Source organism: Pollachius pollachius (assembly GCF_949987615.1).
Source record: "Pollachius pollachius genome assembly, chromosome: 14".
Lineage (NCBI taxonomy): Eukaryota > Metazoa > Chordata > Actinopteri > Gadiformes > Gadidae > Pollachius > Pollachius pollachius.
This window is the reverse complement of record NC_136947.1, coordinates 9,902,954-9,930,873: the sequence shown is the minus strand read 5'-3', so window position 1 is coordinate 9,930,873 and position 27,920 is coordinate 9,902,954. Positions and strand designations below refer to the sequence as shown.

General features: G+C 47.3%; 1 protein-coding gene across 2 annotated transcripts; it reads left to right on the top strand.

The window, feature by feature from the left end:
• The first annotated feature begins 473 nt into the window (after positions 1–473).
• Positions 474–26,958, top strand: LOC307085831 (enhancer of polycomb homolog 1-like). 2 transcript variants are annotated; one of them, XM_079750711.1, is made up of 14 exons: positions 474–757; positions 11,211–11,370; positions 16,166–16,311; positions 17,444–17,650; positions 18,474–18,622; positions 19,240–19,372; positions 20,082–20,246; positions 20,800–20,889; positions 23,015–23,163; positions 23,236–23,690; positions 24,019–24,125; positions 24,404–24,545; positions 24,776–25,133; positions 25,446–26,958. In XM_079750711.1, exons 1-14 carry the CDS (start codon positions 746–748, stop codon positions 25,516–25,518), a joined length of 2,346 nt encoding a protein of 781 aa, XP_079606837.1. In that variant the 5' UTR covers positions 474–745; the 3' UTR covers positions 25,519–26,958. The 2 variants fall into 2 exon arrangements, with proteins under 2 accessions (XP_079606837.1, XP_079606836.1); XM_079750710.1 differs by lacking the exon at positions 474–757 and adding an exon at positions 3,021–3,519.
• The last annotated feature ends 962 nt before the right edge of the window (positions 26,959–27,920 follow it).

Here is a 27,920-nt window from a genome sequence, read left to right as displayed (position 1 = left end):
CTGTAGTTCAACTCCCCATCTTCCTAAATGTTTTACTAGTGATATCCAAGTACTTTCTGTATTTTATTCCAGGTTTTGTACTTTGTTCTGTCGTTATGTATTACTATTATAGGGACTGGGGAGATTAAAAGTTCTCTCAATGTAAGTAGAATACATTTATGAAAGTATTAAATCAGTAGCCTGTTTTTCAGTTATTTAAACTTAACGGGATTCATGAAATATTATGGTAAAAGTATTCTTCTTGGACTGGCACCGGATTTGTAAACGGAAAGCTACATTTTAATTTCAAACCAAACCTAGAGCATATTGTAATAAAGTACTAATGCATCAATAACCCCCAGCCAATCACAACGTGCCCTTCCTCCTAGACCATGACGTCACACCGCGCGGCTTCTCCACAGGTGATTGGTGCCCGGCGCCTTCCAATCACAATCCGTCCTTCACAGCAAAGTTGTTAACCCCCAACAGTAGCACTTTGCTTTCCACCTCTCTAGTTTCAGCTGCTCGGCTACTAGAAACTAACATTTAGAGACCAACCGGCGGGATTAAAGATGATATCGACGGTGATTATCGATCGGACGGAGATGATCGATCAGACCGAGTTGGGATTGAGCGGAAGGACTAACACCCATGTCGGCTCGCACTGCCTGCGTCGTGGGTCCGTTTCCCCGGCGTATTTACCCGTGACCTGCGCTACATGTCCCCGGTCCTGGTCCCGGGTGGGACCCCGGCCGCCCGGGGATGAATGCCCGGCCTGGTGAGTCTTCATCCCGGGGTAGGGGGCCGAGCGGCCGCTCCGGGAGGGCCGCTCCGTGATGGGGCTTCTGGCGTCAAATGATTTCAGACACGCAATCAAATTCCTGGCTGGCTGGTAAACTGGCTGCTGTGGTTCATATTCCGTGGATAAGAGCTCTAAAACTATCTACTTAACCCGGGTTAACCAACCAGCTGGTCCTGACGGCATCAGGTCGGATCGTGTTTAGTTTGGTGAAAGGAGGAGAGGTCGGGACTAATGCTGTCTGTCCACCATATCTCCAACAGTAGGCTGGAGTTTTTCTGGGGAGCAGACGGGCTCTAATGGGGTCGATGTCTCCTAACTATGAAACTTGTCGTACAGGGGCTTGATGCGGAGTGTTTGGAGAGTTTAGTAGCAGCGATGGTCGGTGATCTTGTGTTATAAAGACTAATGATTTGATCATGGCTTATAATTGAGTGGTCAAACAGCGCCTCCCTGCCGTGTGGCGGACGGTGGGACTGCATGGCCCTGCACCCAGCCTCCTCCCCTTCTTAACCCCCAAACTGCGTTTAATAACCCCAAAACCTTTCAGAAAGTTATGTTGCACGTTGAAGAGGTAGTGGAACTATTGTTCGGCGGCGACAACCGATGTCTTGGTTAAATAAATGATTAGTAGGTCGTAGACACGACATAACCTTGACTATTCGGATAGGTTCTGCTTTATCCTGCTCTGAGGGTCCATGTGTCTCCTCTCCTGAGGACCTCCTGAGGAACTTTCTGAGCCTCTGTCATTTCCGCTGGGTTGGTTACGAGATGAAGGGCGATTCAACTATGAGCTTAACCTTCTGGCGTCGTGAGACTGTGAGCGATGTCAACCCATACCCACCCACCGTCACACACCATCACTCCTAAACACCACCTCGTTCTGGTCTCTACCGTACAGGCTCCGGTAGAGACCAGAACGAGACTTGGTGTTTCGGGTCTGCTGTCGGAGAATGTGCATCTAGGTTGAAAAAGTCTCCAGCACTTTCAAAGCAGGCAGAATGTGGAATAATGCGCTGGACGAGCTCATGTTGATGATTATATTATTATTATAATAGTTGTGTGTGGTCATTAGTATTACTCCTCCGTGCGGTCATTATTATTACTCCTCCGTGCTCATAGTTACGTTACTGCCGCTTTTGAATCCAAACCTCGTCTTAATTGAAATAGGAATATCCCTGGTTTGGATTTGTTTATAAACGGTCTCCCTAAATCCTCAAGGAGACGTTACAGTATTCACGACGACTGGTTTTCAGTTGAAAACCTACGTCGGAGGTGAGAACATGGGTTAAGCCAGCAGGGGGCGCCCGTATTCTGACGCAGAGCTGTCACTGGTCTGATCTGAGCTGTCACTGGTCTGATCTCTGATCTGTCACACTGGTCTACCGTCACTGGTCTACTCTGATCTGAGCTGAAATTATTCATTCCTATTCATTCCTTTCCTGAAAAGTCAGATAAATTGACTCACTAATTATAATGCCATTATGGCAACTACCTCTGTCCTAGTTTTGGGTCATATAGTAATTTAGATGGCAAGTGAATACATCTCAAATTTAATCATTCAAAAAATGTAAACAATAATTTAATTTCTAATGAAAATGTATTACAGTTCTAGTTTTGAAGTTCTAGGTCCGTTGATATATTTGAAGCAGGGCAATGAAGTTCAAACTTTAACACGTTTATTTAAAAATATATTTGTATTAAATATAATAATATTTTAAATATTATTATAAATTGGTAATCAAACTAATTTACAAATTCCAACCTTTTGATATAATGCAGTACAACGTCATTATCACATTTGAATGGACTGCGTTATTCAAACTCTTAATTATATAGGCCTACATCATATTGAATGTAATTGAATAATTTAACGTCATGGCCCTCGATAGAGGATCTGAAATGAAATCATAATTCAGTTATTAATGCTTTTTTTTAAGGACGTAATGAAAATGACGATTGAGTTATTGTAAATTGTCAATCATTATAAAACAATTAAACATTTCAGCGATGCGCATTTTTATTATAATTTTGTTCTCCGGATTCGTTATTTTAATTATTCATTCTGAATAACAACGCTCCTGAATACACTCAGTGTTCCATATCTTTAAAAAAAAATCTAAATCTAAATTTTCATTGTGTATTATTTGTGCGTGTGTGTGTGTGTGTGTGTGTGTAAAGCAAAAAGCCCCCCCCCCCCCTCCCCCAACAGCAGCGCCGCGAACGCGCAAGCGCTCGGGAGCGCGTGGGAATGGTCGGCGGGTGAACGGGGGGCTGGACCGGCTGGACCGCTCCGAGACAACCGGAGCAAAAGACTTTTAAATGTCCGCCATGTTGTCCATGGCGTACTGAACCAGTGGTGAGGGAGCGGAGCGCCGGGAAACACGAGTCCGACAGCGAGCCACCAACAGCCGGGCCTTCCCCCGGCTTCCCGTTCGGCGACGCCCTAAACACGGCTACAGCCCGTCGATCCTCTTTAGACCTGAGAATAATAAGCGCCACAGAGTCCTCCATGACAGCTCCGCCCTGCGCCGCGGTCAACGCTCGGAGCTCCGGTACATTCGCACCGCGACTCGCGCTGTGAGAATATGAGCAAACTGTCGTTCCGCGCCCGGGCGCTGGACGCGTCCAAGCCGCTCCCCGTCTTCCGCTGCGAGGACCTGCCCGACCTGCACGAATACGCGTCCATTAACCGGGCAGTGCCGCAGATGCCAACGGGGATGGAAAAAGAAGAGGAATCGGTATGCTTTTATCGTTCAAAAAAGCTATGAAAAATAAACGTTTTTGCATATTCTTTTCGACATCAGGGGTGTCCCTCTCTTTTTCTGCGCAAGCTTTCACAAAATGGCTGCCGGTTTTTTCCCCACCAGAAACACGACGAATTCTGCGTGTAAAACGCATCAATATATAGGTTTGACAAACGGTCTGGCAGGGTATGCGTGTGTTTATTCCCGTTTGAGTGTAATATATAGGTATGGGTCGGTTGTGTTTGGATGGGACCGGTTTGGGAGTACAAAGGAATCACGTGATTCTAGCGCTTCGGACATTTTGTGTGCGGGGATGGGCGCCGTGTGGGCGTCATGGCGGCGGGCCGGGGACGGGGGCGCTGGCGGGTCCTCATGACATGTGGCCGAGCAGCCGGAGAGATGTCAACACAGGCCGGCTGACAGGCAGGGACACCCCAGCTGACAGGCAGGGATACCCGCTACCTGGTAGCTGTCACTTATGACACACATGCTGGTGCTGAAGGCTGTTGTTTGAGCGCCCTACTTAACCTGGTGATAAACCTACCGGAAAAAGTAATATTAAATATTTAATTATGGATTCGATATTAAATACTGTTTGCGAATAGGGTTGTCCTGCATTGTGGGTTTTTGGGGGTGGTTTTTCATGATTAAGCGTCCTAGTTTGGCTTTTGTTTATTGTGTTCACCCGTAGCTCAAGGTTTGTGTGTCCGGAGGAAAATTAATAATGTTAAAATGACAGGTAGGCTGTCGATCATCAACCAATCGCTCTTGTTGATTGTCAGAATATATAGTCTGACTCAAAGGAGTGGCAACGTATAATAAAAAAGGCCCGGGAGCTTTTTATAGCTGTATTGTTATTCTGCATGCACTTGTTAATTGTATGTCCAATGACACCCTTTGAAGTTGTAGAATAAATAACTACAACCACGGAATTAATATCTGTATTCATAGTTCCTTGTTATGGGTCACAGTTTAGACTGTCTGTCTATTCAACTAATTACCTCTCTCAGTAGCTTGGTAGCATACTGTAGCTATGCCCTAAGATATTATTATTACATTATCTGCCTATTAACAAAGAAATATTAATACTGCATGAGTAGAAGTAACTTCATTTAAGTGGACTTTAAGTTCACACCTGGGACAAATGTGTCTAAATCATAATAAATTGCAGATAACGTACACAACCAGCCAAATGCTGTTCCAAAAAGAATCTGCTCATAAGAATTCCACACCTCATAACGTGCGGTGGAGATGAAAGTGTGTCAACGTGACACCGTGACAGTAACTGCTCAGAGCCGCTGTAGTACAGCTCTACTACGGAGGTCCCTGGAGGCTAACGGTTCAGTGGGTCAGATGGCACAGCAGGTTGGCAGCACGTGCCACTCCATAGGGGCCCTACGGCCGGAAGGGAGGGAGGCTTTGAAGTCTGCTCTCCCAGCAGGAGGGATGTGTTGCATAACAGTCCATCCTGATACCGTGCAGGAGCAGCCCGGCTGTATGTTGCAAGAGAAACGTGCAGGTGGAAAATGCATTAAATACGGAGGGCAACGTTTGGTGCATTCTGTTCTATGAAGGCTAGTTTGTGTCAGGTGGTAGCAAGGAGGGTGGTGGATGTCCGTATTACACTGCCTAGCCTTTGCGGTGTGAGGGTTCAGCTGGCATTATGTTGATTGGAATCTAAATGCTAGCCTGTCCCAAGTTTTGACTCCGCTCCAGTTATCTCCTACACTGGTCATTAGTTTGCTGGGTTGAACAGCCAATGAATCAGTCTGGTGCAGCCTGGAGTATTGATCTCCAGTTTGGTGCTGACAGATAATCAATTGATTGGAAACAATTCAAAGTGCATTATGTGACGTATGAATGAACGAATGAATGGCATCCATCGACGAGTACTACTGAGTGAATCATGTGGGGTACAGAACCCCACTGCAAAAACAACAAGAAACTCACTACAGAACCCCACTGCAAAAACAACAAGAAACTCACTACAGAACCCCACTGCATATCAGTCAGACCCTCACTGCATAAACAACCAGAACATCAATGCAAAAACAACCAGAAATTCACTGAACAAAACTCTTATTACATTGAGATCAACAAAGAACTTTTGGTGAATGCTGGTTTCTTCTATATCCCACATCAACCTTGTGTTTCTCCAGTCACGCTGTGTTGTGATATGAAAAAGCAATGGAATGTGTCACTAAATCATCTGCATCAGAAATATCCTGGAAAGGGTAATTGTAGTCCATGTGGCCAGAGCCACGTCAGCCAGAGCCTCTGTGTAGTCTTTGGTCGCACTGTGTTTCCCCAGATGGTTCCTCAAATCCCTGTCGCGTGCGGTTATGTTATTGACTTGTCTGTTGTTGTAGGCCTGTCTGCAGCCTCAGCATCAGACCGGGTTTCCTGTCTGGTTTGTCGTTTGTTTCTTGGACCAGGGGCTGAGCCTGGTTGTGTCACAAACCAGGGGACGGTCCCTGTTTTGTTGGATTAGGTAGTGTGTGTGTGTGTGGACCAGGGCATTGTGTGTTTACATCTGGTTCTGGGCGGTGCATGAGCCCATACACGCCTCTATTGCTGTGGTCTCGCCTCCTGCTGTGTGACCTCACCGAGGTGGAATTTAGGTCATGTGACCTGTCTGAAGTGTGTCGGCAGCATCTGATTGGTTCCTTCAGCAGTGGGTCCTCTATTGACCCGAGGTGATTTGTATTGCAGACTAATGTTTTTTCCTGCACTGTGGTAGATTGTGTTTCGGCTGCATGGATGGAGGAATGGACTGGGAGACCTATGTCACTAGTGAAACATCTGGCTGCTGCTTATTCTGCTTGTTTACATGCACTTAGTATCTGAATTGTGTTCTTTTAAACTGTGCGTAACATAGCTTTATATGTTATAGCTTGAATGTTTGCTTTGATGTTTATTTGGCTTTAAATGTGGGTCAATGATCATTCAACCTATTGACACATTTAAAAGGTGAGCAATGTATTAATATACGTATTTACAGAACATCACTTACATTCAGTTGTGATATGGTATATGCAGCGATAATTCTAAGCTAGGCTTCACCTTCCAGCCTCTATTAGTGTGTTTGACGTTGCTTATTTGCTTGGTCAGTCTGCAAACCTGTCAAAGCCGGTAATGCAACCTGTTTTGTTTAAATTCAACAATATAAACTTGCACATGCTCCAAAATGTACACACTTTCGTTCACACAGGGTACTTTTTTACTCTGGTGATGGAAATGGTTTCAGTGTGGAGTCTTGTCTCCATTACAGAGGGTCTGTAAGGAATCTGGGAGATGGGGCCCAGGCCGGCGTGCTATTGTTTGCTAGTGAAGTGATTAATCTGGAACGGAAATATGACTGTTATGCAAGAGCATGTGAATGTTTAGGGGAAGGCACGGGGAGCGCTGTGTCTGTGTGTAAAGGAGGGTTTATTAGGATTGGCTGGCCAAGCTTTAAGATCACTGGGAATTGAGAGCTTGACTTTATATGTATATAACCTGGATAGTTGGCCCATATCCCCAGTCATATTATGCATCTAGTCCACAAAGCACAGATCTAACCCTGGTTACAATGACAGCCACTTTTGTTTCAAGGGTTTTGTGATGGTTTCATGTCCTAGTGGACACTGTAGCCTAAACCCACTGCTGTTTGCTAGTTCACCAGGACTTTGGAGTTACAAAATTAGAGATAAGTTTCAATAATAAGCCTGATTGTGACCTCTGTACGATTTTGGGTTTGCTTGGCTATATTATCATTGCAACTCCACCCTAGCATATTGGAATAGCAACGCCACTCTCAATTAGCTTCGGGTGAGTGACTGTCAAATAACGTGCTTCCATGCTCATAGTCCTTATGCTACATTAATTGCCGTTATGTGATTCCATGTGCAATTATGTATTATATAACATCAGTGCATGAGTCATACCAGGTCAACTGTATGCAGCGCAGATGGGTTCTCCATTCACATCATTCTAGAAGTGAGGAGGCTGTGTTTTTAACAGCTATACACTCATCACGGTTTATGTCAAAGTGGAGGCCAGGCCATGTATTATAAACGAATTATTTACATGGCGGAGACATCTTGCTCCTTTTCAGTTATGACTGCTAATCCCTGCCCTCCCAATGGGTGAACGGCGATGGTGGTGAGTGCCATAGACACTAGAGTTCCGACACGGTCACCTGTAGGCCGTGGTCCTCCACTACCTTCAGACAGGAAGTGCTGTAGGGTCGAGATGATGCGTTCATTTAGAGGTTGACCTTTGTGTTCGGTTCACAACCATTATCCTTATTCAGTTGGCAGCCATCTTTGCTCCGAACCCAAGCAGGGTAACTGAATTCTGAGTAATTCCGTTCCATTACCCTGCTTGTGTTTTGAGCAATGATGGCCGCCAGGTGAATAAGGATAACAGGGGTGTGATGGCCTCTGTCCTCCAGGGACTGGTCACCCTGCTAGGGACAGACGGTAATCTCGTGTAGTTTCCTATGCGTCATCTCTCGTTCCCTAAAGGACTTCATTATAGAAGTTTGACAGCCTGTTCTCCTACAGTCATAAGGGTTTAGGGGTTTTAAATGGATGCATGCAGACTTGGACTGTGTTTGTAATAGATTGAGAGCCAATCTTTGTAGTGCTTTATCCTTAGTTTTAAGAGTTCCTACCAGGTGACGCGTTTTTCTCTTCAGTACAAAACAAATGACTACTGACTCGGGCTGAAGACCCCCGTTGGAACATTAGGAAACTTCCGGAGTAAACACTGGAAAATTTCCTATCCTTTCTGTGTTGCATATCACCAACCTGCTGGTCAAGTGCGTTTGTTTTGAGTGAGCAGTGGGATGCCTGAACAGATTTACACAGAGTTCTGTCTATCTACTGGCAGCTTTCTTCCTTCCACTCCGCAACTCATCCTTCCTCTCATCCTTTCCCTTCTCCTTCTTCCTTCCTTCTTACTCCTCCTCCTGCTGCTGCTGCTGCTGTCTGGTGGGGAAATCATGTTTGCTCCAGAGATGTGCTGAATAAAGACGGCAGCACACTGCCATGACAACCTGCTAGCCGCGGGCACGCTGCCCAGATCTGGGCTACTACTACAGCAGCAGCTGACTGATGAGGCCTGATATAGCCTCCTAGCATACTCTGCTACGGCTAGCTCACCACCCCCACCCAGGACCTGCCAGACCACTCTGGGTCTGGCAGGTCCTGGTGATGCTCTTGTGGGAATAAAAGAGGGTGTGTGTATGTGCTGGGTCCAAAATAAACACCTGCCACTATCCAACTTTTGTTGGGAACTTTTGGCAGATAAAAAAGGGTTACACATTCCTTGGCCGGTAGTTACAAAAGAGGATTAGGGACACGCATAAAAAAAAAAATCAAGTTCTGACTTTATTCTCAGAATTCTGAGAAAAAAAGTCAGAATTCTGGCTTTAAACTCAGAACTACGGGTACCTGTAAGGACCAACCTCTGTGGGAGAGACACTTGGAAACTGGCACCAAAACAACACGTGTTCCAGTTTCAGTCACCTTTTGGTCTTCCATTAACGAAATGGCTTTTTCTGGAACCCCTTGAACCCGCAAGAAGTCGCTAAGGGAAGACATTTTAGCACAAGTAGGCTAGGGCTACTGACTACTCTGCGTGTGGTTTCCTCCTACTGCATAAAGCAAAGTGCCTCTCCCACGGAGGTTGGTCCTTACAGGTACCCGTAGTTCTCACTTTAAAGTCAGAATTCTGACTTTTATCTCAGAATTCTGAGATTAAAGTCCGAAATTCTGAGTTTAAAGTCTGAATTCTGAGTTTAAAGTCAGAATTATGACTTTAATCTCAGAATTCTGAGAATAAGGTCAGAATTTAATTTTTATTCTGAGTAATCCGCTTCCGTAGGTAGTTCATCCCCTGTGGCAGGTAAAAATAAAACATTTCTAAGTAAACGTTTGGCCCTGTGGATGCAGGTGGTGGTAGATTCACAACAAAAATAGTTGAATGGCTGTTAAACTGTACCAATTAAACAATGAACTGTACAATTAAACCTGTAGCGTGTGTGTGTGTCTGCGTGTGAGCGTGAGCATGCTTTCACAGATGTACAAACACTTTATGTCTACTAAATATGGTTCTGAATGCTGTTCGTTTTTCCCTGATCCTGGATATTTGCAGTAAGCTATCCAAAGATTGTATTCTATTGTTGGATGTTTATAGCAGATGGAAAACAATACTGATTTGCTGTGCAAAAGTGTTATGGAACCCTGAACACTCGATTGGTTCTCTACGCCTCTTTCAGAGATTCCTATTGGATCCCTACCACTTTGTGATTTGTGAAGCTTATCGCCGTGTCACAGTTTCCTATTGGCTCCCTTTCTTGCTTGTTTACATCCTCTGTAAATGGAATATTTCATAGGCCGGTGGTAATAAAAAGTTAAGTGCGTACTTCTATTCTAAGCTGAGCCCCAGTCAAGCAGGGGTATGTTTGACAGTTTTGTCTGTCAGTTTAATGGGGGTTAAACTGAAATTAAAATGATCCATTATATTAAATTCAGGTCATGGCACCCAAATCTTGTGTGAAACTATTCATGAGTAATCTCAGACGGCTGCTAACACAAAGCTAGCAGGATTACTGTTGGAGCGTGGATGCTCATTTCAAATCACAGATCGGTCTGGCATAATGGGTTCCTGAGCCTGTGTTATGAATTGAAACACTGTGACTGACATCCTAGGAGATGCATGCTCTTTCCGGTCACGATTTTGTGGTTACCATTAATATCTTGCCCAACCCCATATTAAATGCTGGTTCCTGTACACTGGGATCGTAAATCTTTAAGTTGTGTTCCAATAATTTTTCATTGTAAATCACATAGTTTACTAGCCAATCAAATCTTGGACCTATTGGCAGCCTTGGTTAATAATTGCTCTTAATAACAGACATTTAAGCACTGTGAAATACATTCTCCTTTGGTCCGTCCCATTGTAGTACGTTCCATTGGGCCAATTGTCTGTCTGCACGTGAAGCAGTTTAGCATGTGCCCAGGACAGCTAGCGAGACTGTTGCTCTCGTCTCACATTCATAAGCTGAAGCAAACCACCACTTCTTCCCCCTACGTTGTGAACATGACTGCTGGCGTGATTTGTCTTTCACTTCGATTGTTGACGTCGGACATCAGTGATGTCGGCTCAACCCAGATAATCCAGGGCTCTGGCTGTAACACCCACCTCATCCTACACTTTCAGCCTCTCATCAGCTGTCTCATCATGTACACCTGACTCATTGATGGGTCCATTCATGGGTTCACCTGGTGACCTCTCCTGGGTTCAGAAACTGGTGACCTCTGCTGGGTTTGGCACCTAGTAGGGACCTCTTCACTCTGGGCTTAGAGAGTTGTTATACCTCCGGACTAGGGGCCGTTGTATAGTGTGGGCATGTAAGGCCATTTCAGAAGTGCGATTAATGGACTGTAAAAATTTTAAAGCAAATATAATATACTTTGAAATGTATAATAATATGTTGATACACAAAAAAACAGTGATCATGGAAAATGGAGACGTCAGGAAATATGAAGGTGTGTGAATGCTTTGTTCATTTCACGGTAAATTGAAATCTGAAAGTGTAGGGTGGTGGTCATGGACCCGGGCCGTTTGAAAGGTTCTCCTGATCAGAACAGCGCCCTGAGTGACCCGGTTCCTCCTCTGGTTCCTCCTCCCCCCAGGAGCACCACCTCCAGCGCGCCATCTCGGCCCAGCAGGTGTACGGAGAGAAGAGGGACAACATGGTGATCCCGGTGCCCGAGGCGGAGAGCAACATCCCCTACTATGAGGCCTTCTACCCCGGGGACTTCAACATGCCAAAGCAGCTCATTCACATACAGCGTGAGTAGAGCCCTCAACATCTGCATGGCGGAGACATCAAGATCCTCCTCCTCATTATGAGGGTCCTCATCAGAAGATCATTAAAATGTTCATCGTGGTTGATCATCATCAAGATGTTCATCATGATGGTCCATCAAGATGTTCATCGTGGTTGATCATCATCAAGATGTTCATCATGATGGTCCATCAAGATGATGGACCGTCATGATGGTTATGATGAGGATCATGATGGAGGAGGACATTGTTTTTGCTCATGACAAATACTGCCTGCATGTAGCAAAGTATTTTTGATGAATTTTGAGGGAGTACTACTAGTTAAGACCGTGTGTGTGTGTGTGTGTGTGTGTGTGTGTGTGTGTGACCTCATGTAACACTGGTCTAAAGAGCGCTTGGGTCGGCGTATCAGAACTGACCTGAAGAGTAATGGAACAACATTCTGTTTTAGTTGCTCTTTTCAGGCTAGCTCTCTGCTGTTTGCTTGGTTGGCTTTTACTTTGAAAAGCCAAAGGAATCAGATGATTACAGTGAACCTGCTGAGGAGGTCAGCTGGGAGAGCGTTAAATCGGCCTTTCCTAACGTAGGACTCTATGTTTCACTTGGAGTCATGGGCTGTTGTCTTTACAGGACCGCTGTCTTGTTGGGCTCAGTGTAGAGCAGGAGACTCTTTTAAAGTGTGTTAGTTTAGTTAAGACACTTTAACGGCCCCGTGTGCTTGTTCTGTCCGCTTGTCTTGAGGCCTCTTTAAATGTACTTTATTTTCTTTATAATCGCTGATGTTTCCTAGTGGGGATGACTTAATAAAACCAGGACTGAGGCGAAAACTTGTAAGATGCATCCTCTAGTTACTAGGTTAAGGTTATCTCATCACTATCAGCTTGCACAAGATAGAAAGTAGTTAGTTGCTGTGTGTGACTACTCACCACTTTCAGTTCTTAATGATGACCTCATTATAAATACAAAGAATCACATTGATCAGTGGGTCAATGTGATGCAGCGTTTTCATGGACCCCCTGGGGTAAAGAGACTCGTGTGTGTTTTTATATTTATCAATGGAATAATTTTTGGTCCATGATTCTTAGGAAGGTTTAAGGGTGATCCCAGCCGAAGGTTCCTGGTTCAAAGCCTTGAGTGTGCAAGCATACCTGCTCATTAAGGACACACTTGGAAAACCTCTCTAGACGTAGTCTTCTGAAATGACTAGATGGAGTTGGGACTGGTTTCCTGTCCTAACAGTAAGATGGTTTAGTCCCTGTACTGGAGAGAAGGTACTGGGCGCAGGGTGAAGTCTCAGCTGAAGTGCGGGTGGTCTCTGCTGACTGGTAGGAGCACCCCAGGAATAGGGCAGCTTTATTCTCTTCATTGTGTGTCTTCATGTGTCTTGTGTTTATTCTCAATGGTGTGTTTTTGTGTCTTTTGTTTATTCTCAATGTTGTGTCTTGTGTCTATTCTTTACATGTTGTGTCTTGTTTAATGTTGTGTTTATTCTAGTGCTGTCAAGCGATTAAAATATTTAATCGCATTAATGTCATAGTTAACCCGCGATTAATCACACATTTTTTTCTATTCTAAATATCCCTTGATTTCGTGCTGCTAGCCTTTTAGTGAGATCAGAGAGTGTTGAGAAGGACAGTAATAAAATATATTTGGTAAGATGGATATAAGAAGAGAGAACTATAGTGAATTCAACCCGGTCCACTTGACATCGGGTAGGTGCATCACAGTGGTAGGCCTACCGTAAAACTTCAATAGCCCTGGCTTTTATTTGTTTCAATCACTGAACTTTCGAACAAAACTCTTACTCAGCATAGATGGGAAATACTATAACATTTATTATTTAAACCAGTCTGAATATTCCTACCGTACGTAGGCCTATACACATTACCAGGCTATCAATAATGCCTACACCCACACGGTGGCAATCGGGAGAATTCCCGGTGGGCCGTTAACGGTTCGGGACTGTCGGGCTGATTACTGCGGGATAACAATATTGCGTTTATAAAAGTTCCTTGCAGTGCCGTCCGGCAGCCTGAGCTGTGCGTCCGCAAACCTCTCACAAACTATCAACGTCGCAACCAAGTTTATTTTATCTAGAGGGGAGTAACTGAGCGGCCCCTCCCGAAGTGGTACAGCCCAGGTGGGCCTTGAACTGCGATTGGTCAGAAAGACGTAACAGCTAATGACAACATTGAACTCTCGTGCAGGCTCGAACAGAGTCACAACAAACAAACACACACACACTTTTAAGGAGTTTTTCACCCGCTCCGTATCCTTGCTTGCCCCAACCAGTTTGTGCGGCGTGCTTGTTGTTTTGTTTCCGATGTAGATCCGGTATGGTGTTGTAGTTTTTCTAACGTGACTAGTTGTTGCTAGACAGCAGGTCAAAAAACGACAACGTTTGCCAAGCGTTAAACTGACAGCACTAGTTTATTCTCTTCATGTTGTGTCTTTGTGTTTCCTGTGTTTATTCTCTTCGTGTTGTGTCTTGTTTAGTGTTAATTTTATTCTCTAAATGTTGTTACTACATGTTTTGGTAATTCTCATGTGAATTGTTTGTTGTGTTTATTCTCATGCTGTGTCTTGTTTGTTCTTTATTCTCTTCCTCTGTTGTGTTGCCCCAGTGTTCTTGTGTGCTTCAGATAGCCTTGTGCTGTGTGGATGTAGTTGAGGACAGAGTTGTATCTTCATCTGAAGGCCCATGTCTGCGCATCCGATCTTGGTTGAGATTTTAAGTCCCACTGGCCCAGGTCAGATTGTTGGGATGGGCTCCCAAATTCCGATCTTGTTGGCGACGAGTAGTAACTGAACAATGTGGATCCTTATCTCGATTTAAAAGGTGTGGAGGATGCAAAAAACTTTGACGGTGATATTGCATTGGTTGAGCTCTTATTTTGAAAGGGCAGGGGCTCCACAGACTGCCAGTCTACAACATGGGCCTGCTTTCTAAAGTGGTTCCGCCTGTTCTACTAAACCACGGTACAAAAAGGGAGAGGTTGAACGACGGCTAGGCACGGGGAGCACTATATGCTCGCTAAGCTAAGCTAACTTAGCGCTACACGAACGATTGCTAGACAGGGAGGGCACTATCGTTTTTTACTCCATGACTGTTCTGTTCAGTGATATTACCATTTCTTTAATAGGAAACGAAAGATGCAATTACTTAAAATTAGAACCGAAACTATGATCAATAACCACAGCCAAAAGGTGTTGAGGGATCTCTATCTCTACCCGCAATCAGTCAACGTTTAACCAACTGGTTTCATAAGTATTGGGCTGCTAGGCTAGTCTGAATGCTACATGTGTTGCCATGGAAACGGGGATAATCACTCCCTCCATGATATGGTCAGAGGAGCTTGTTAAGTCGGATGTAATTAAAGATACGAGGTGGAGAGTTGGCATGTTGATGTGTTAGGATTTTACCTGGAGGGAGGCCAGGTGGGAGAGGGGGGAGTGCTGATGAGGGGGAGGCAGACTAGAAATACATTAAGGATGCACTGGTCCCATACTGGGAGGAGGGACCCGGTCCATACTGGCCCAGACTGCGGTGGCTGGGGTCTCTGCACAGCTATGATACTCATCTTTCCTTTCTCGCCCAGCCCTTCTTGTGTAGTGAAACCCCAGCTTCCCATCAGCCAGGAGGGAATGGTTGATTGTCACCTCAGCACTGACTGGGGGGTGTGTTGTACCCTGTGTTACATACACATTACTCTCCAGTGGTTAGTGGTGTGAAGGCCAGTGGGCGGATTCACACTCATGTCGGCAATCAGGGCTGTTATATCAGGTCAAGCATTTATTAAACACATGCAATACAACGAAGGCCATTGAACTCCTTATTTGAGTACCAATGCCAAACATCATTGGCATCGGATGGGTATCGGCCCATCCAAAGATGTGGCGCAACCCTAACATCCACCTTCTGATTGGTTAAGACTTCAGGAAGAACAGTTATTCTAGAACATGTTCAATGTGTTACTAAATACGGACTGCTTGTACCTCGCTGTTGGTCCTGTGAGCCTCAGGGAATCTGAAATAGCTGGCGTAGAAGGGGAACTGACACTCTAGGCTGTTTAAAATCCCGGGCTAATCAATTTTCATAAATCCCGGACTGGAACTTCAAGCCCCTTCCTGCGGAAGCGGAGTTGACGTCTGTGACATTTAACCAAGTTATCCAAGTAACCTCCAAGTTTTTCCACACCCAAAGATGATCATTCTTGGCTTTTGATGATTTGTGTACAGAACCATATTTGGTCCATATGATTGTGTTGGAAACCAATGTGGAGTAGCAGGTTTCTAGAGGTGTGTGTGTGTGTGTGTGTGTGTGTGTGTGTGTGTGTGTGTGTGTGTGTGTGTGTGTGTGTGTGTGTGTGTGTGTGTGTGTGTGTGTGTGTGTGTGTGTGTGTGTGTGTGTGTGTGTGTGTGTGTGTCACTCTGGTCTGTATAAATCCTCAACCGCCTCCCAACGTTTATTAAACTAAAGTCTTGACGAGGTTTAAGCTTGTGTTGATGTTTAATCCTCACTGCTATTGACGTTCATAAATGTTATGTAGTAATTTGCTACTCCCTCAGCTGTGAGGGGTGAAGGCTAAGCTGAGGGAGGCCTAGGCTAAGGGAAGGCTAATATAAGGGATACCGTTGTTTGAGTATGAGCAAACCTCAAAGCGTTTGCTTTGAGGTTTTCTCCATCACACCGATCTGGTCAACGTCTAAAAGTGGAGTGGTTCATGTTCACCGATGTCCTGATGAACCACAACACCAGAGGAGCTCAGTGGGTTTAAACCCCCCCCCCCGTTGTCCTCAGCTTTCAGCCTGGACACGGAGCAGCCCGACTACGACCTGGACTCGGAAGACGAGGCCTTCGTGGTCAAGCTTAAGAAGAAGATGGAGATCAGCTTCCACCAGTTTGAGGAGATGCTGGACCGCCTGGAGAAGGGCAGTGGACAGCAGGTGGGTCCTCTGGCACTAATCTAGCTCCATGTCTAAGAGCCAGACTAGCTTCTAGCTCCATGTCTCACCCAGGTCACTTTCTCTTGTCTTCATTCTGTTTCTCAAGCTCTTCAAATCCTCATCCTCATCCTCATTCCATCTTGCTCTTCCCTCTACTCTCCGCTCACCCCCCCCCCCCCCCCCCCGGCCATTTAAAAGGATCCCTATGTGAGGTCAATTATTTGTGTGTGTTTCTGTACATGGATATCTTGTAAGCCTTCTAACCTGGTGTTGGTTCCTCAGTGGGACTAGGGCTGGGCGATATGGACCAAAAGTCATATCTTGATATCTTCAAGCAGAATATCGATATAAGATAAATATCGATATTTGTTGAGGGGGAGGGCTAGTAATTACCATTACTATTCCTACCGTTCGGAATTGAATACAGTTTGATGGTTGAATAAACCGTGGCCTCGACACACACTAGAGACTGTGTGTGTGAGCCGGAGGCAGAGCGGGAGAGACATAAGCAGAGTTACGAAATAGCAGGCGGCAGGCGCGGTTCGAAACTGCTGTTATTTGGAACAAATGTGCTGTAATTTCAACGCAAATTAAATTATATCGATGTTGACGATATGGTCTCGTTCCATATCGCGTTTGAAAAAATATCGATATATTTTAAATATCGATATATCGCCCAGCCCTAAGTGGGACCAGTCCTTCTGACCTGGTGCTGGTTCCTCAGTGGGACCAGTCCTTCTGACCTGGTGCTGGTTCCTCAGTGGGACCAGTCCTTCTGACCTGGTGCTGGTTCCTCAGTGGGACCAGTCCTTCTGACCTGGTGCTGGTTCCTCAGTGGGACCAGTCCTTCTGACCTGGTGCTGGTTCCTCAGTGGGACCAGTCCTTCTGACCTGGTGCTGTTTCCTCAGTGGGACCAGTCCTTCTGACCTGGTGCTGGTTCCTCAGTGGGACCAGTCCTTCTGACCTGGTGCTGTTTCCTCAGTGGGACCAGTCCTTCTGACCTGGTGCTGGTTCCTCAGTGATACCAGTCCTTCTGACCTGGTGATGTTCCTCAGTGATACCAGTCCTTCTGACCTGGTGCTGGTTCCTCAGTGGGACCAGTCCTTCTAACCTTGTTCCTTTCCTCCCCAGCTGGTGAGCCTGCCCGAGGCGAAGCTGCTCCTGAAGGAGGATGACGAGCTGATCCAGGAGGTGTTCGACTACTGGAGCCGCAAGAGGAAGGTGGGCAAGCCGGGCTGCATGCTGGCCGTGGTGAAGCAGGAGAAGAGGGACGGCTCCAGCACCAGCGACCCCTACGTGGCCTTCAGGCGGAGGACTGAGAAGATGCAGACCCGCAAGGTGAGCGTCGACAGGCTTTAGAGAGATGGCGCTCACAGCCCCCCTGATGGGGTACGGGGGCCTCCCTGATGGGCAAGACCAACTGTTGCTCTGTTACTCTTCCTGGACATTACCTTCATTTCTAAACAGAGTCAAACTTCTGCCTTGATTTTTTTCAATTTATTTTTTTAGACTGATTGTGCCCCCAAGTGGCCAAAAGGGAAACTGCACATTATAAGAGTGGGCTGGGGAAAAAACAAATGGCATTCTGAAGAATGAGTCCTATTTCCTCCAGATACTAAACATTTAATGGTGAACAATTGAATGGTCATCAAACAGGTCATATACATTATATAGTTTAACGTAATGAGACATTCCCATTTTGGATCGTGGTGATCCACGTTGAATGAATTTAATGGTATAGGCCTATATTGTTTATGAGGCATCATTTTATGAAGCTTAATACGTTTTGTATTAGTGATACTAAATCTTGTGGTATTTTATGATTCATGAAGAGCTATGCTATATGTATAATTTATGAGTTGTACTAAATTTTGTGGTATGCTATGATTGTGGAGCTATGATATATGATATGAGTAGTCTAGATATTGTGGTATTTTATATTGGATATGGTATAAGATGTGCTATGTATAATATATTGTTATAGTTATACTAAAAGTTGTATGTTATGCACTATATGGTTTAAGAAGTGCTATGTACAATATATGTGCTGCAATAGTTGTTACTAAATGTTGTATGTTATGGTTCATGAAGAGCTCTGCTGTATAACGTACAGTATAACGCGTGTTGTAACAGTGATGCTCCCCTTGTGTGTCCCCCTCAGAACCGTAAGAACGACGAGGGGTCCTACGAGAAGATGCTGAAGCTGAGGAGGGACCTGAGCCGAGCCGTCACCATCCTGGAGATGATCAAGAGGCGCGAGAAGAGCAAGAGGGAGCTGCTGCACCTCACCCTGGAGATCTTCGAGAAGAGGTAGGACCCTGGCCAACAGCCTCCTAGTGCTCCTCTTCCTCAGACTCTCCTCCTCCTGAAGCTCACCTCCTCCTCCTGCTCCTCTTCCTCAAGCCCGAGTCCTCCTAGCTCCTCTCCTCTTCTTCAAGCTCACCTCCTCTTAGTGCTCCTCTTTCTAAAGCTCACCTCCTCCTAGCTCCTCTCCTGCCCCTAGCTCCTCTCCTGCCCTTAGCTCCTCTCCTCCTCCTAGCTCCTCTCCTGCCCCAGCTCCTCTCCTCCTCCTAGCTCCTCTCCTCCTCCTAGCTCCTCTACTGCTCCTCTCCTCCTCCTAGCTCCTCTCCTGCCCCTAGCTCCTCTCCTGCCCCTAGCTCCTCTCCTGCCCTAGCTCCTCTCCTCCTCCTAGCTCCTCTCCTGCCCCTAGCTACTCCTGCCCGTAGCTCCTCTCCTCCTCCTAGCTCCTCTCCTGCCCCTTGCTCCTCTCCTCCTCCTAGCGCCTCTCCTGCTCCTTTCTCCTCTCCTCCTCCTTGCTCCTCTCCTCCTCCTAGCGCCTCTCCTGCTCCTTTCTCCTCTCCTCCTCCTCCTCCTCCTAGCTCCTCTCCTCCCCCTAGCTCCCGTCCTAAAGTTGACTCCTCCTCCAGGAACGTGATGTCTGACTACAGCGGGGAGGTGATGGCGGAGGTCCTGGCCCAGCAGGCACTGGTCAAGCCCCAGATCATCCCCCTGGTCCCCATCGTCAACCAGTACCGCCACCAGGACCACCTGGACCTCAAGGTGAGAGCCCACACCCTACCAGAGTCTGCCTACCTTGTATGTTGTACGTCCTGATGCTTGTTTCATAAGTGAAATCCAGACATGAAAAGAGCAGGTGTCCATGTTCTCCTATGAGGGCGATCCGTCCCCACATCAGGGCCTGTGTGTGTCTCAGGCTGAGTAGCGTTAGTCCTGCCATCTCATCAGAACCTGGTGGCGTTCAAAGCCCTGGTCTGCTGCGTGATCACTGGTAGGGCTGCTTTCATACTTTGGACGTCGTGCTTCTTCAGAGACTCTTGGGTTGCGTTGAAGCTCAGCTGTAATGAGTCTGACCGGCGAGTGGAGCTGACAGCCACTGGTGACCTTGCAGCGATCCTACGGGATAGTGTCGATTAAGCTTAGAGCATTATTCCAATAAAACTCTATAAATGAAAACTAAGACAATCAGTTGATCAAAACAAAGTGGAGCAGTGGTCTCCGCCAGCTCCCATCCAGCCAGGAAAAGATCCCACTGGGAATTTCCTTTTTCCCATTCCCTATTTTCCGAGGCCTGACACTCTGTTCGGGCCAGCTAGTCTGAACGGTTCAGACTGAGGATTTGAGTCGACTTGAGTTTCCAGACTCATTATCAGCGGTGGATAGAAATCTCAGCTCAAGTTGGTGTTGGTGTTACCTGTTGCCGTGGTAACGTCAAAGTGCTAACCGTGCGTGTGGGTTGGTGCCTGTGCAGCCTGAGAAGGCAGAGGTCCCGCGGCAGAAGAGGAAGTACGAGAAGAAGCAGAAGGTGGTTGCCGCGGCGCCCGGCCTCTCCCACCAACCCGGCCCCGCCCTCTTCAACGCCAAGGACCTCAACCAGTACGATTTCCCCAGCTCGGACGAGGAGCCCTACGCCCAGGTACACTCTCTCACTCAGAAACTCACTCTCACACACCAAATACTCACTCTCACTCTCTCACCCCAAATACTCACTCTCTCACCCCAAATACTCACTCTCACTCTTTCACCCCAAATACTCACTCTCACTCACTCATCCCAACTGCTCACTCTCACCCGACTACTCACTCTCACTCTCAGCCCAAATACTCTCTCTCACTCTTTCACCCCAAGTACTCACTCTCACTCACTCATCCCAACTGCTCACTCTCACCCGACTACTCACTCTCACTCTCAGCCCAAATACTCTCTCTCACCCCAAATTCTCACTCTCAAATTCTCACTCCAAATACACTCACTCACAGACTCTTCCCAAATACACTCTCACCCCAAATACTCTCACATTCGCACAACTCACCCAAAATTCACACCGTCAGTCACTCTCTCACTCACACATTGTGAGTGGGTGAGTCACTCACCCAAACTTTCTATTCACCCTGACTACACTCCCTCGCACTGGTAGACGTTCCTTCTCTGACCCCTGTGTGACCCCTGTGTGAACCCTGTGTTTCCAGCTGCACTCCGGGTCCTCGGAGGCGGAGGAGGAGAACGACCCCGACGGCGTCTTCGCCTTCCGCAGGAAAGCAGGCTGCCTCTACAACACGGTAACCACGGCAACGCCACCTCCTCACTTCAAATCAACGTTAATTTATGTGGCACCGCAATCCTGGGTCAGACCTGGTCCAAGTGGTCCACATTGTTTATCCTGGGGTCAGACCTGGTCTACAGTGATCACACCTGGTCCGCAGTGATCAGACCTGGTCCACAGTGATCACACCTGGTCCACAGTGATCACACCTGGTCCACAGTGATCACACCTGGTCCACAGTGATCAGACCTGGTCCACAGTGATCACACCTGGTCCATAGTGATCAGACCTGATCCACAGTGATCAGACCTGGTCTTGGTCAGTCCTGGTCAGTGTTAATTTCGTTAACAAAAAATATGACGAAAAATGTTTGTCAACGACCTTTTTCCTATGACTAAGACGAGACGTTGACAAGCTAAAAATAGATTTTTGATAATAAAAGCTATGACGAAATCTTAGTTTTGTTTTCGTTGACGAGACAGGACTAAAATGTTAGTGGTGTGCTATTTCGAGACAGGACTAAAATGTTAGTGGTGTGCTATTTCGTGACAGGACTAAAATGTTGGTGGTGTGCTATTTGGACATTCAAAATGCATGATATTTTCCAATCATTACCCTCCCGTAAGGTTCTTATGCACCGGAAACAATGCTCACTCCTCCAGTAAATAGGACAGACCTTGGCTATGACTTGGCAACGAGAGGTATAGTCCAATCAGCTATGAGCTAACGTTATGCATTGTACATATTCATAATTCGAAATTCGTCCCAGCCTTTATACCACAGATACTCTAGGGTCTATAGCATATAACCGCGTTGTCTGATTACAGTTTAATTCATTTTTTACAATTTACCAGCTCTCGTTTTGAAGACGAATCACCACGCCAACCGTTTCAATTGGAATGGCGACGGTCTATACTTTCAAGATAAGGTGTACTTTGAAGTTCGTCCCAGCCTTTATACCACATATACTATTGGGTCTATAGCATATAACTGCATTTTCTGAATACAGTTTAATGCATTTTTCAGAATTTACCAGCTCTCGCTTTGAAGGCTGAACAGACAATAGAGTACTAAAGTGTGACGTCACTTTTCCATAGCAACCGATTTCCAGTTCTACACAAACCAAATTAACAAGGGGACATCCTATGCCACACAAACCTTTTATAGAAAAGGAACGATTTTTTTGCAAATTGATTTGCGAGTTTGCTTTACCAATGATGTAAGTAATATTGAGAGTAGATTGTCTAAAAAACTAAACGTTTACAAACTTTTCCTTTTAATACCCCAGGGGAATACATGAACATCTCGACATGTTTCGATTGGTAGTGATTTTCACCTCTTGAAATTGATTTATTTTCATTTTGAAAGAAACAACACATGGCAGCAATGGAAACACCATCTCTCGTTCGGTTGTTTAGAACAGAAAATCCGGTTGCCAGGACAACGTGAGGGTTTCACTTTAGTACTCTATTTAACTGGAACTACTTAGCAGATGTCCATATATCAGGGGTTAGCCTAATTGAATTAGTTTAAAAAGAGAAAACATTTAGACCCAAAGTAATGACTAAAAGTTGACTAAAATGTAAGGACTTTTGGTCGACTAAAATGTGACTAAAACTAGTAAGCATTTTCATCTAAAGACTAAGACTAAATCTAAAATAGCTGATCTTAACACTGGTCTTGGTCAGACCTGGTCCAAGGTGGTCAGACCTGGTCCTGGTCCATGGTGTTTATCCTGGGTCAGACCTGGTCCACGGTCGTCAGGCCTGGTCCTGGGTCAGACCTGGTCCTGGGTCAGGCCTGGTCCTGGGTCAGACCTGGTCAGACCTGGTCCTGGGTCAGACCTGGTCAGACCTGGTCCTGGGTCAGGCCTGGTCCTGGGTCAGACCTGGTCAGACCTGGTCCTGGGTCAGACCTGGTCCTGGGTCAGACCTGGTCAGACCTGGTCCTGGGTCAGGCCTGGTCCTGGGTCAGACCTGGTCAGACCTGGTCCTGGGTCAGACCTGGTCAGACCTGGTCCTGGGTCAGGCCTGGTCCTGGGTCAGACCTGGTCCACGGTGCTCTGATCTGGTCCACGGTGCTCAGACCTGGTCATGGTCCAGACCTGGTCCAGGGTGCTGATCCCGGTCTCTGTCCCCCAGTCCCTCCAGGAGCGTGTTGGGTGCTGGCCTTGGACGGATCCGTCGGAGGGTGGGGTGGAGGACGGCCGCTACCGCTACAGCCTCGCCACCCTCACCATCCCCCGACGCTGCCTGGGCCTGGCCCGACGGAGGATGGGCCGGGGCGGCAGGTAAGACCCCCCCCCCCCCCTCTAGTGGTCTGCCGCGATGGGACCCCCGTACTGACTGGTCCTGTGTTCCAGGGTTCTGCTGGACCGGGCGCACACGGACTACGACAACCTGTTCCACCGGCTGGACCCGGAGACCCTCCTCCTCCCCCCCTCCCGGTCGCCTCCTCGTCTCCTCCCTCCTCCTCCTCCTCCTTCGCACTCGGCCCTCACAGAGAAACTCTCCAGTACCTCAGACACGAATACCTCGGAGCGCAGGAGCGCCTCCACCGCGACCCCCGCCGGCTCCTCCTCCTCCTCCTCCTGCTCCTCGTTGTCGCGCTGCTCCTCAGACCTCAGTCACCTCCTGTTGAACATTAAGGCCTGCCGCTGGCGCCACTTCCGGCCTCGAACACTACCGCCGCACGCGCTGGCCGACGCCCACCCCCTCTTCAGGCGCCTCAGCCGGGGTCTGAGGCGGCCCGGCCCAGACGGCGGCTCCCTGGGGGGCCCCGCGGCCCCTGGCAGGCCGGCCCCCCCGCCCGCCGTGGGTGAGTACCAGCGGACCCGGGGTTCTGCAGAACCTCCTCGTAATGGTGGACTCACTACAGCTGAGGTCGGGACTGTTGGGTCTAGCGGCGCAATGCTAGCTAGTATGTGCGTAGCGCTGGGCTAGGCTTAACGCTAGCTGGTAAAAACTAGCAGGCCAGCCATTAGCTGACCTAGCGATGTTTAGGTGTGCCAAGCAGTTCAGAGGTCGATAGCTAGTTGGTACCGCGCTAGGGAGTTTGTGCGTTGCCTTGGACTGTATGTGTGTATCTTGACTGTGTGTGTGTATTTGTGTGTGTATCTTGACCGTGTATGTGTGTTTTGCTCCAGCACTAACAGCAGAACAGTACCAGCACCACCAGGACCAGCTGGCCCTCATGCAGAAGCAACAGCTGGAGCAGCAGACGCACAGCAGCACCACTGCCCACAGCGCCCCTGTGAGTCTTCCCTTCGCTGTCATTTCTCTCTTCTGAGGCTTTGACTCTTTCCTTTCCTTCTTTGCTTGTCATTCCAACCGTCACCTAACCCCTTCTCTCTCTCTCTCTCTCTCTCTCTCTCTCTCTCTCTCTCTCTCTCTCTCTCTCTCTCTCTCTCTCTCTCTCTCTCTCTCTCTCTCTCTCTCTCTCTCTCTCTCTCTCTCTCTCTCTCTCTCTCTCTCTCTCTCTCTCTCTCTCTCTCTCTCTCCCCCTCTGTACGCTGTGGTCTCTCGCCCCAGGGCCTTGTCTCCAAGACGTTGGACGTAGCTAGCGCCCAGCTGGCTGCCTCGGCGCTGCTGACCAGCGAGCAGGTGCTCGCCTTCAAGGCCAAGGAGGATACGCCTCCGGGGGGCGGAGTCAATGGCGTCCTGCCTCCCTCAGGTAACCTTGACGACCCCAACTCCCTGGCCTTTAGACCAAACCAAACACCTGGCTTAGCGGAATAAACCGGAGTCCAGAGGGACTGACCGAGCCTCTGGTCTTAGTGGTTAAAGGAGAAACTCTTTAACGTACTCTACGCATGCGTGTTCCGGAAATGGTTTACTAATTATTAACCTCTCTTTCCGCCATCTCAACCTCTCCCTCCCCTCACCCTTCACCCCCGGCTCCAGGTGTTTTCAAAGGTCTGGTCCTCCAGAGCACAGCGTCCCCCGCCCCTCCCTCCAACACCGCCACAAGCCCCGCCTTCCTCCATCCTGGCACCGCCCTAAACTCCGCCCCCAGCTCCAATAACAACGGCACCAGCCACGGTGTCATGCCCAACGCTACCACAGCAACCACTCAGGTGCTGCTAGGCAACAACAACAGTCTCCGCCTGGCGCTGCCCAACGCCAAGCGGCCCCATGGCCACGCCCCCCGGACACTGAGCAGCGCCGTGACCACGTCGGCCCTAAAGCTAGCCGCCGCCGCCAACTGTCAGAAGAACAAGGTCCCCGCCAACTCGCCCTCGCCCATGGACCTTGTGCCCAGGTAGGACCAGGTGCCGAGGTGGGACCTAGCATCTTGGAGTTTGAAGCCTTTTTGAGATAAGAAGCTAGCTATAATAAAATTAAATACTTTTAAACTATTGGGTAAGTGAGCTAGCTTGACATTGGAGCTAACTTGTGGTGCGCTAGCTTGGTCGTTGGGAGTCAGAGAAAGCTTGCGATGTAGCTTGGCATTAGTACTTGCTTGGTGTTGAGAGCTATTCTTTGCATTTGGAATTGGAGTTTGTTGTTGAAACAACTTGCATGCTAGCTCTGATGTAACTTGCTCACCGTCTGTCCTGCGTTTGATCTTCAGGGAGAACCACGATCAAGACCAGCCTGCGCTGAGCAGCCTATCAGAGAACACGTTGGCCATGGAGGTCACGTAGCCCCGCCCCCCAGGCCACGCCCACTTCAGCTCCACTCTCTTCCTGGTTGGCCCTGGAGATGCACTGCGCCTTTTAAGAGCCAAGAGTCCAGGCTGCTGGGCAGGGACGGGGGGGGTCGCGCACAGACACACACACACAAACACACACACACGCCGTCTCCACGGCAATCGTTTCGGGACTTAATTGCAATGCTCGTCTGGTATGTTTTTTGTTTCCCCTTCCCTAATTGGTTACTGTTGAAGAGATGGATGTGTGTAAATTATGACCTTGGAGACGATATGTACAGAAATGCATATTTGTAAAGCCCCCACCCCCCACCCCCTCTTGTATATAACATTACTTGAATACAGAACTGTTCATCTGTGAGGTTTGCACTCGGATGTCAGCGAAAGAACAAATATCAAATTTAAAATAGAAAATTCGTTAAACTGCAACGTGTGTGCGACAGCGTGTCTGCGACTGCGTGTGTAACAGCGTTTGTGTGTGTGCGTCAGTGTGTACGTGTGCGAGTGCGCGTGTGTGTGTGCGTGACAGCGTGTGTGTGTGTGCCTGCCACAACGGTCTGTTGTATTTATTGTGCGTGTTTACGAGCCGTTCTTCCTTTAGTCCCTCTTGTGTTCTCCGTGCCGTCTGTGTTTAGCACCAGGTGTATCCGTCTCCCTGCGTTAGTCTGTATGTCGTGAGGGGAAGGCCTGGTCCTCGTCTCCTGTCGGTCCGTTTTGTTTGTGTTCAATCAGTGATGACGTTGCGTTTATCAAGGTTCTGAGTGACGGAAGGGCCCCTCCCCCCGCGCGCACCGTAATGGAACAGTCCATCTGTGGTGTGAAGTTTGGCAGTTGGTTTAATCGGTTTCCCACACAAGCTCTTCCATCGTAAATTATTCCAGAGACGAGAAACAAAGCGTCGGGAAATTGAGTCTGGTTCCCTGAAGACTTGGCTGCTTCTGACGTATCTAAGCACTATGATTCATCTATTTAGATTGATTTTTTTATTGATGCTGCTTGTTTGTATGATTTTGGGTTTTGTTTTGTTTCTGGTCTGTGCCAGTCGGCACTTTTCTACCCTCAAGGATAACCCCACCGTCACATCCACCTCATTTTGTGAAAAAGATATTTTTGTAAGAAATGTTTTGTTATGATTGTATGTCTCCTCCTCAAAAAAAGTCACTCTTTTGTCACTTGTCAATCTAAAAAAAAATGTAAGGGAGAAAAATCGCAGTACTTGTCTCGACATTAATCATCATTCCAGTTTTGACGTAATACAAAATTAAATAAATAAACATATGTATTAAGTGAAACGACAAAAAAAAGTTAACAAACTGATTATTTTTCCTTGCTTTTGGATGTCTGAAGGCCGGGCAGACGCTAGTGGAATCTGGTGCCTTCTTTGGAAAAAAAGATTCAATAAACTCCATGCCCTCTCTTCTGTGAAGAGTTTGGTTCTGAACTAACAAAAGTGTGCGTTGACTTTCTCTGGCTCCTCTGTTTCCATGTCTACGCCCTACACTACCCTGAACACCAGCAGGCCTTTACGATTCTCCCTCAAATGAAGCGAAGGTTCCACGTTGTTTTGTTTGTCTTCATCTGGTGGGCCTTCGTTTGATTTTACGAGGCAGATGTTTACAACATCACCCAAACTGACCGACTCATGAGTGGGGTCGAAATAACTAAGTCTAATGCATCTACAAAAGGGTTTATCCATGAAGCATGACTCATCTAGAAGTCCAGATTGGCTTCCCATGAATAGAATTACATGAATCATCTAACTTGATGCCCAGACTTGTCCATGTATATTGTCTAACCCTTTATCTGATAATGATTCCTCTCTTGAAGGGCTATGGGTGGGTTTGGATATATTGCTCAATGGCTAAGTGGCAGAAACGTAAGCGACTCAAGCATTCCTATATTGTTGAAATACTGGAGTTCATCCTCTGGATAAAGAAAAAAAACGAAATCTCGTTTGATAGCAACGTAGGTGCAACATTCTCGTTGTATCCCCATAAAGCAGCGGCTGAGATGCGCCCATCCTAGAGGCGGTACCGTAAGACATTCATGGTCCCTCAGCGTAGTTTGAATGTACTGTGCTGACCTCTAGCGGCTTCACCCCCGAAACATGCATGGTAAGTCGCTTCACTAAGTTGCTAGGCGACACTGACGAGCTGGCGGTTGGTTTGAATGCCGTTGGAGAGCAAAATAGTAGGAATAATAGTTTGTAGGAATTATACCTGCTGCCAGTACGATTCATATTATACATATACTTTATTTTCAAACTTTAAATGTCTGTTAACAGTTTTATATGAAGCCTATTATTTCAGGTCTTGAGAGAGCGGTTGCCGGTGTGATTCCGACCGTCCCATCATGAGGAGCCGGTTCCCGAGGACCACGTTCCTGGTTGAAGATGTC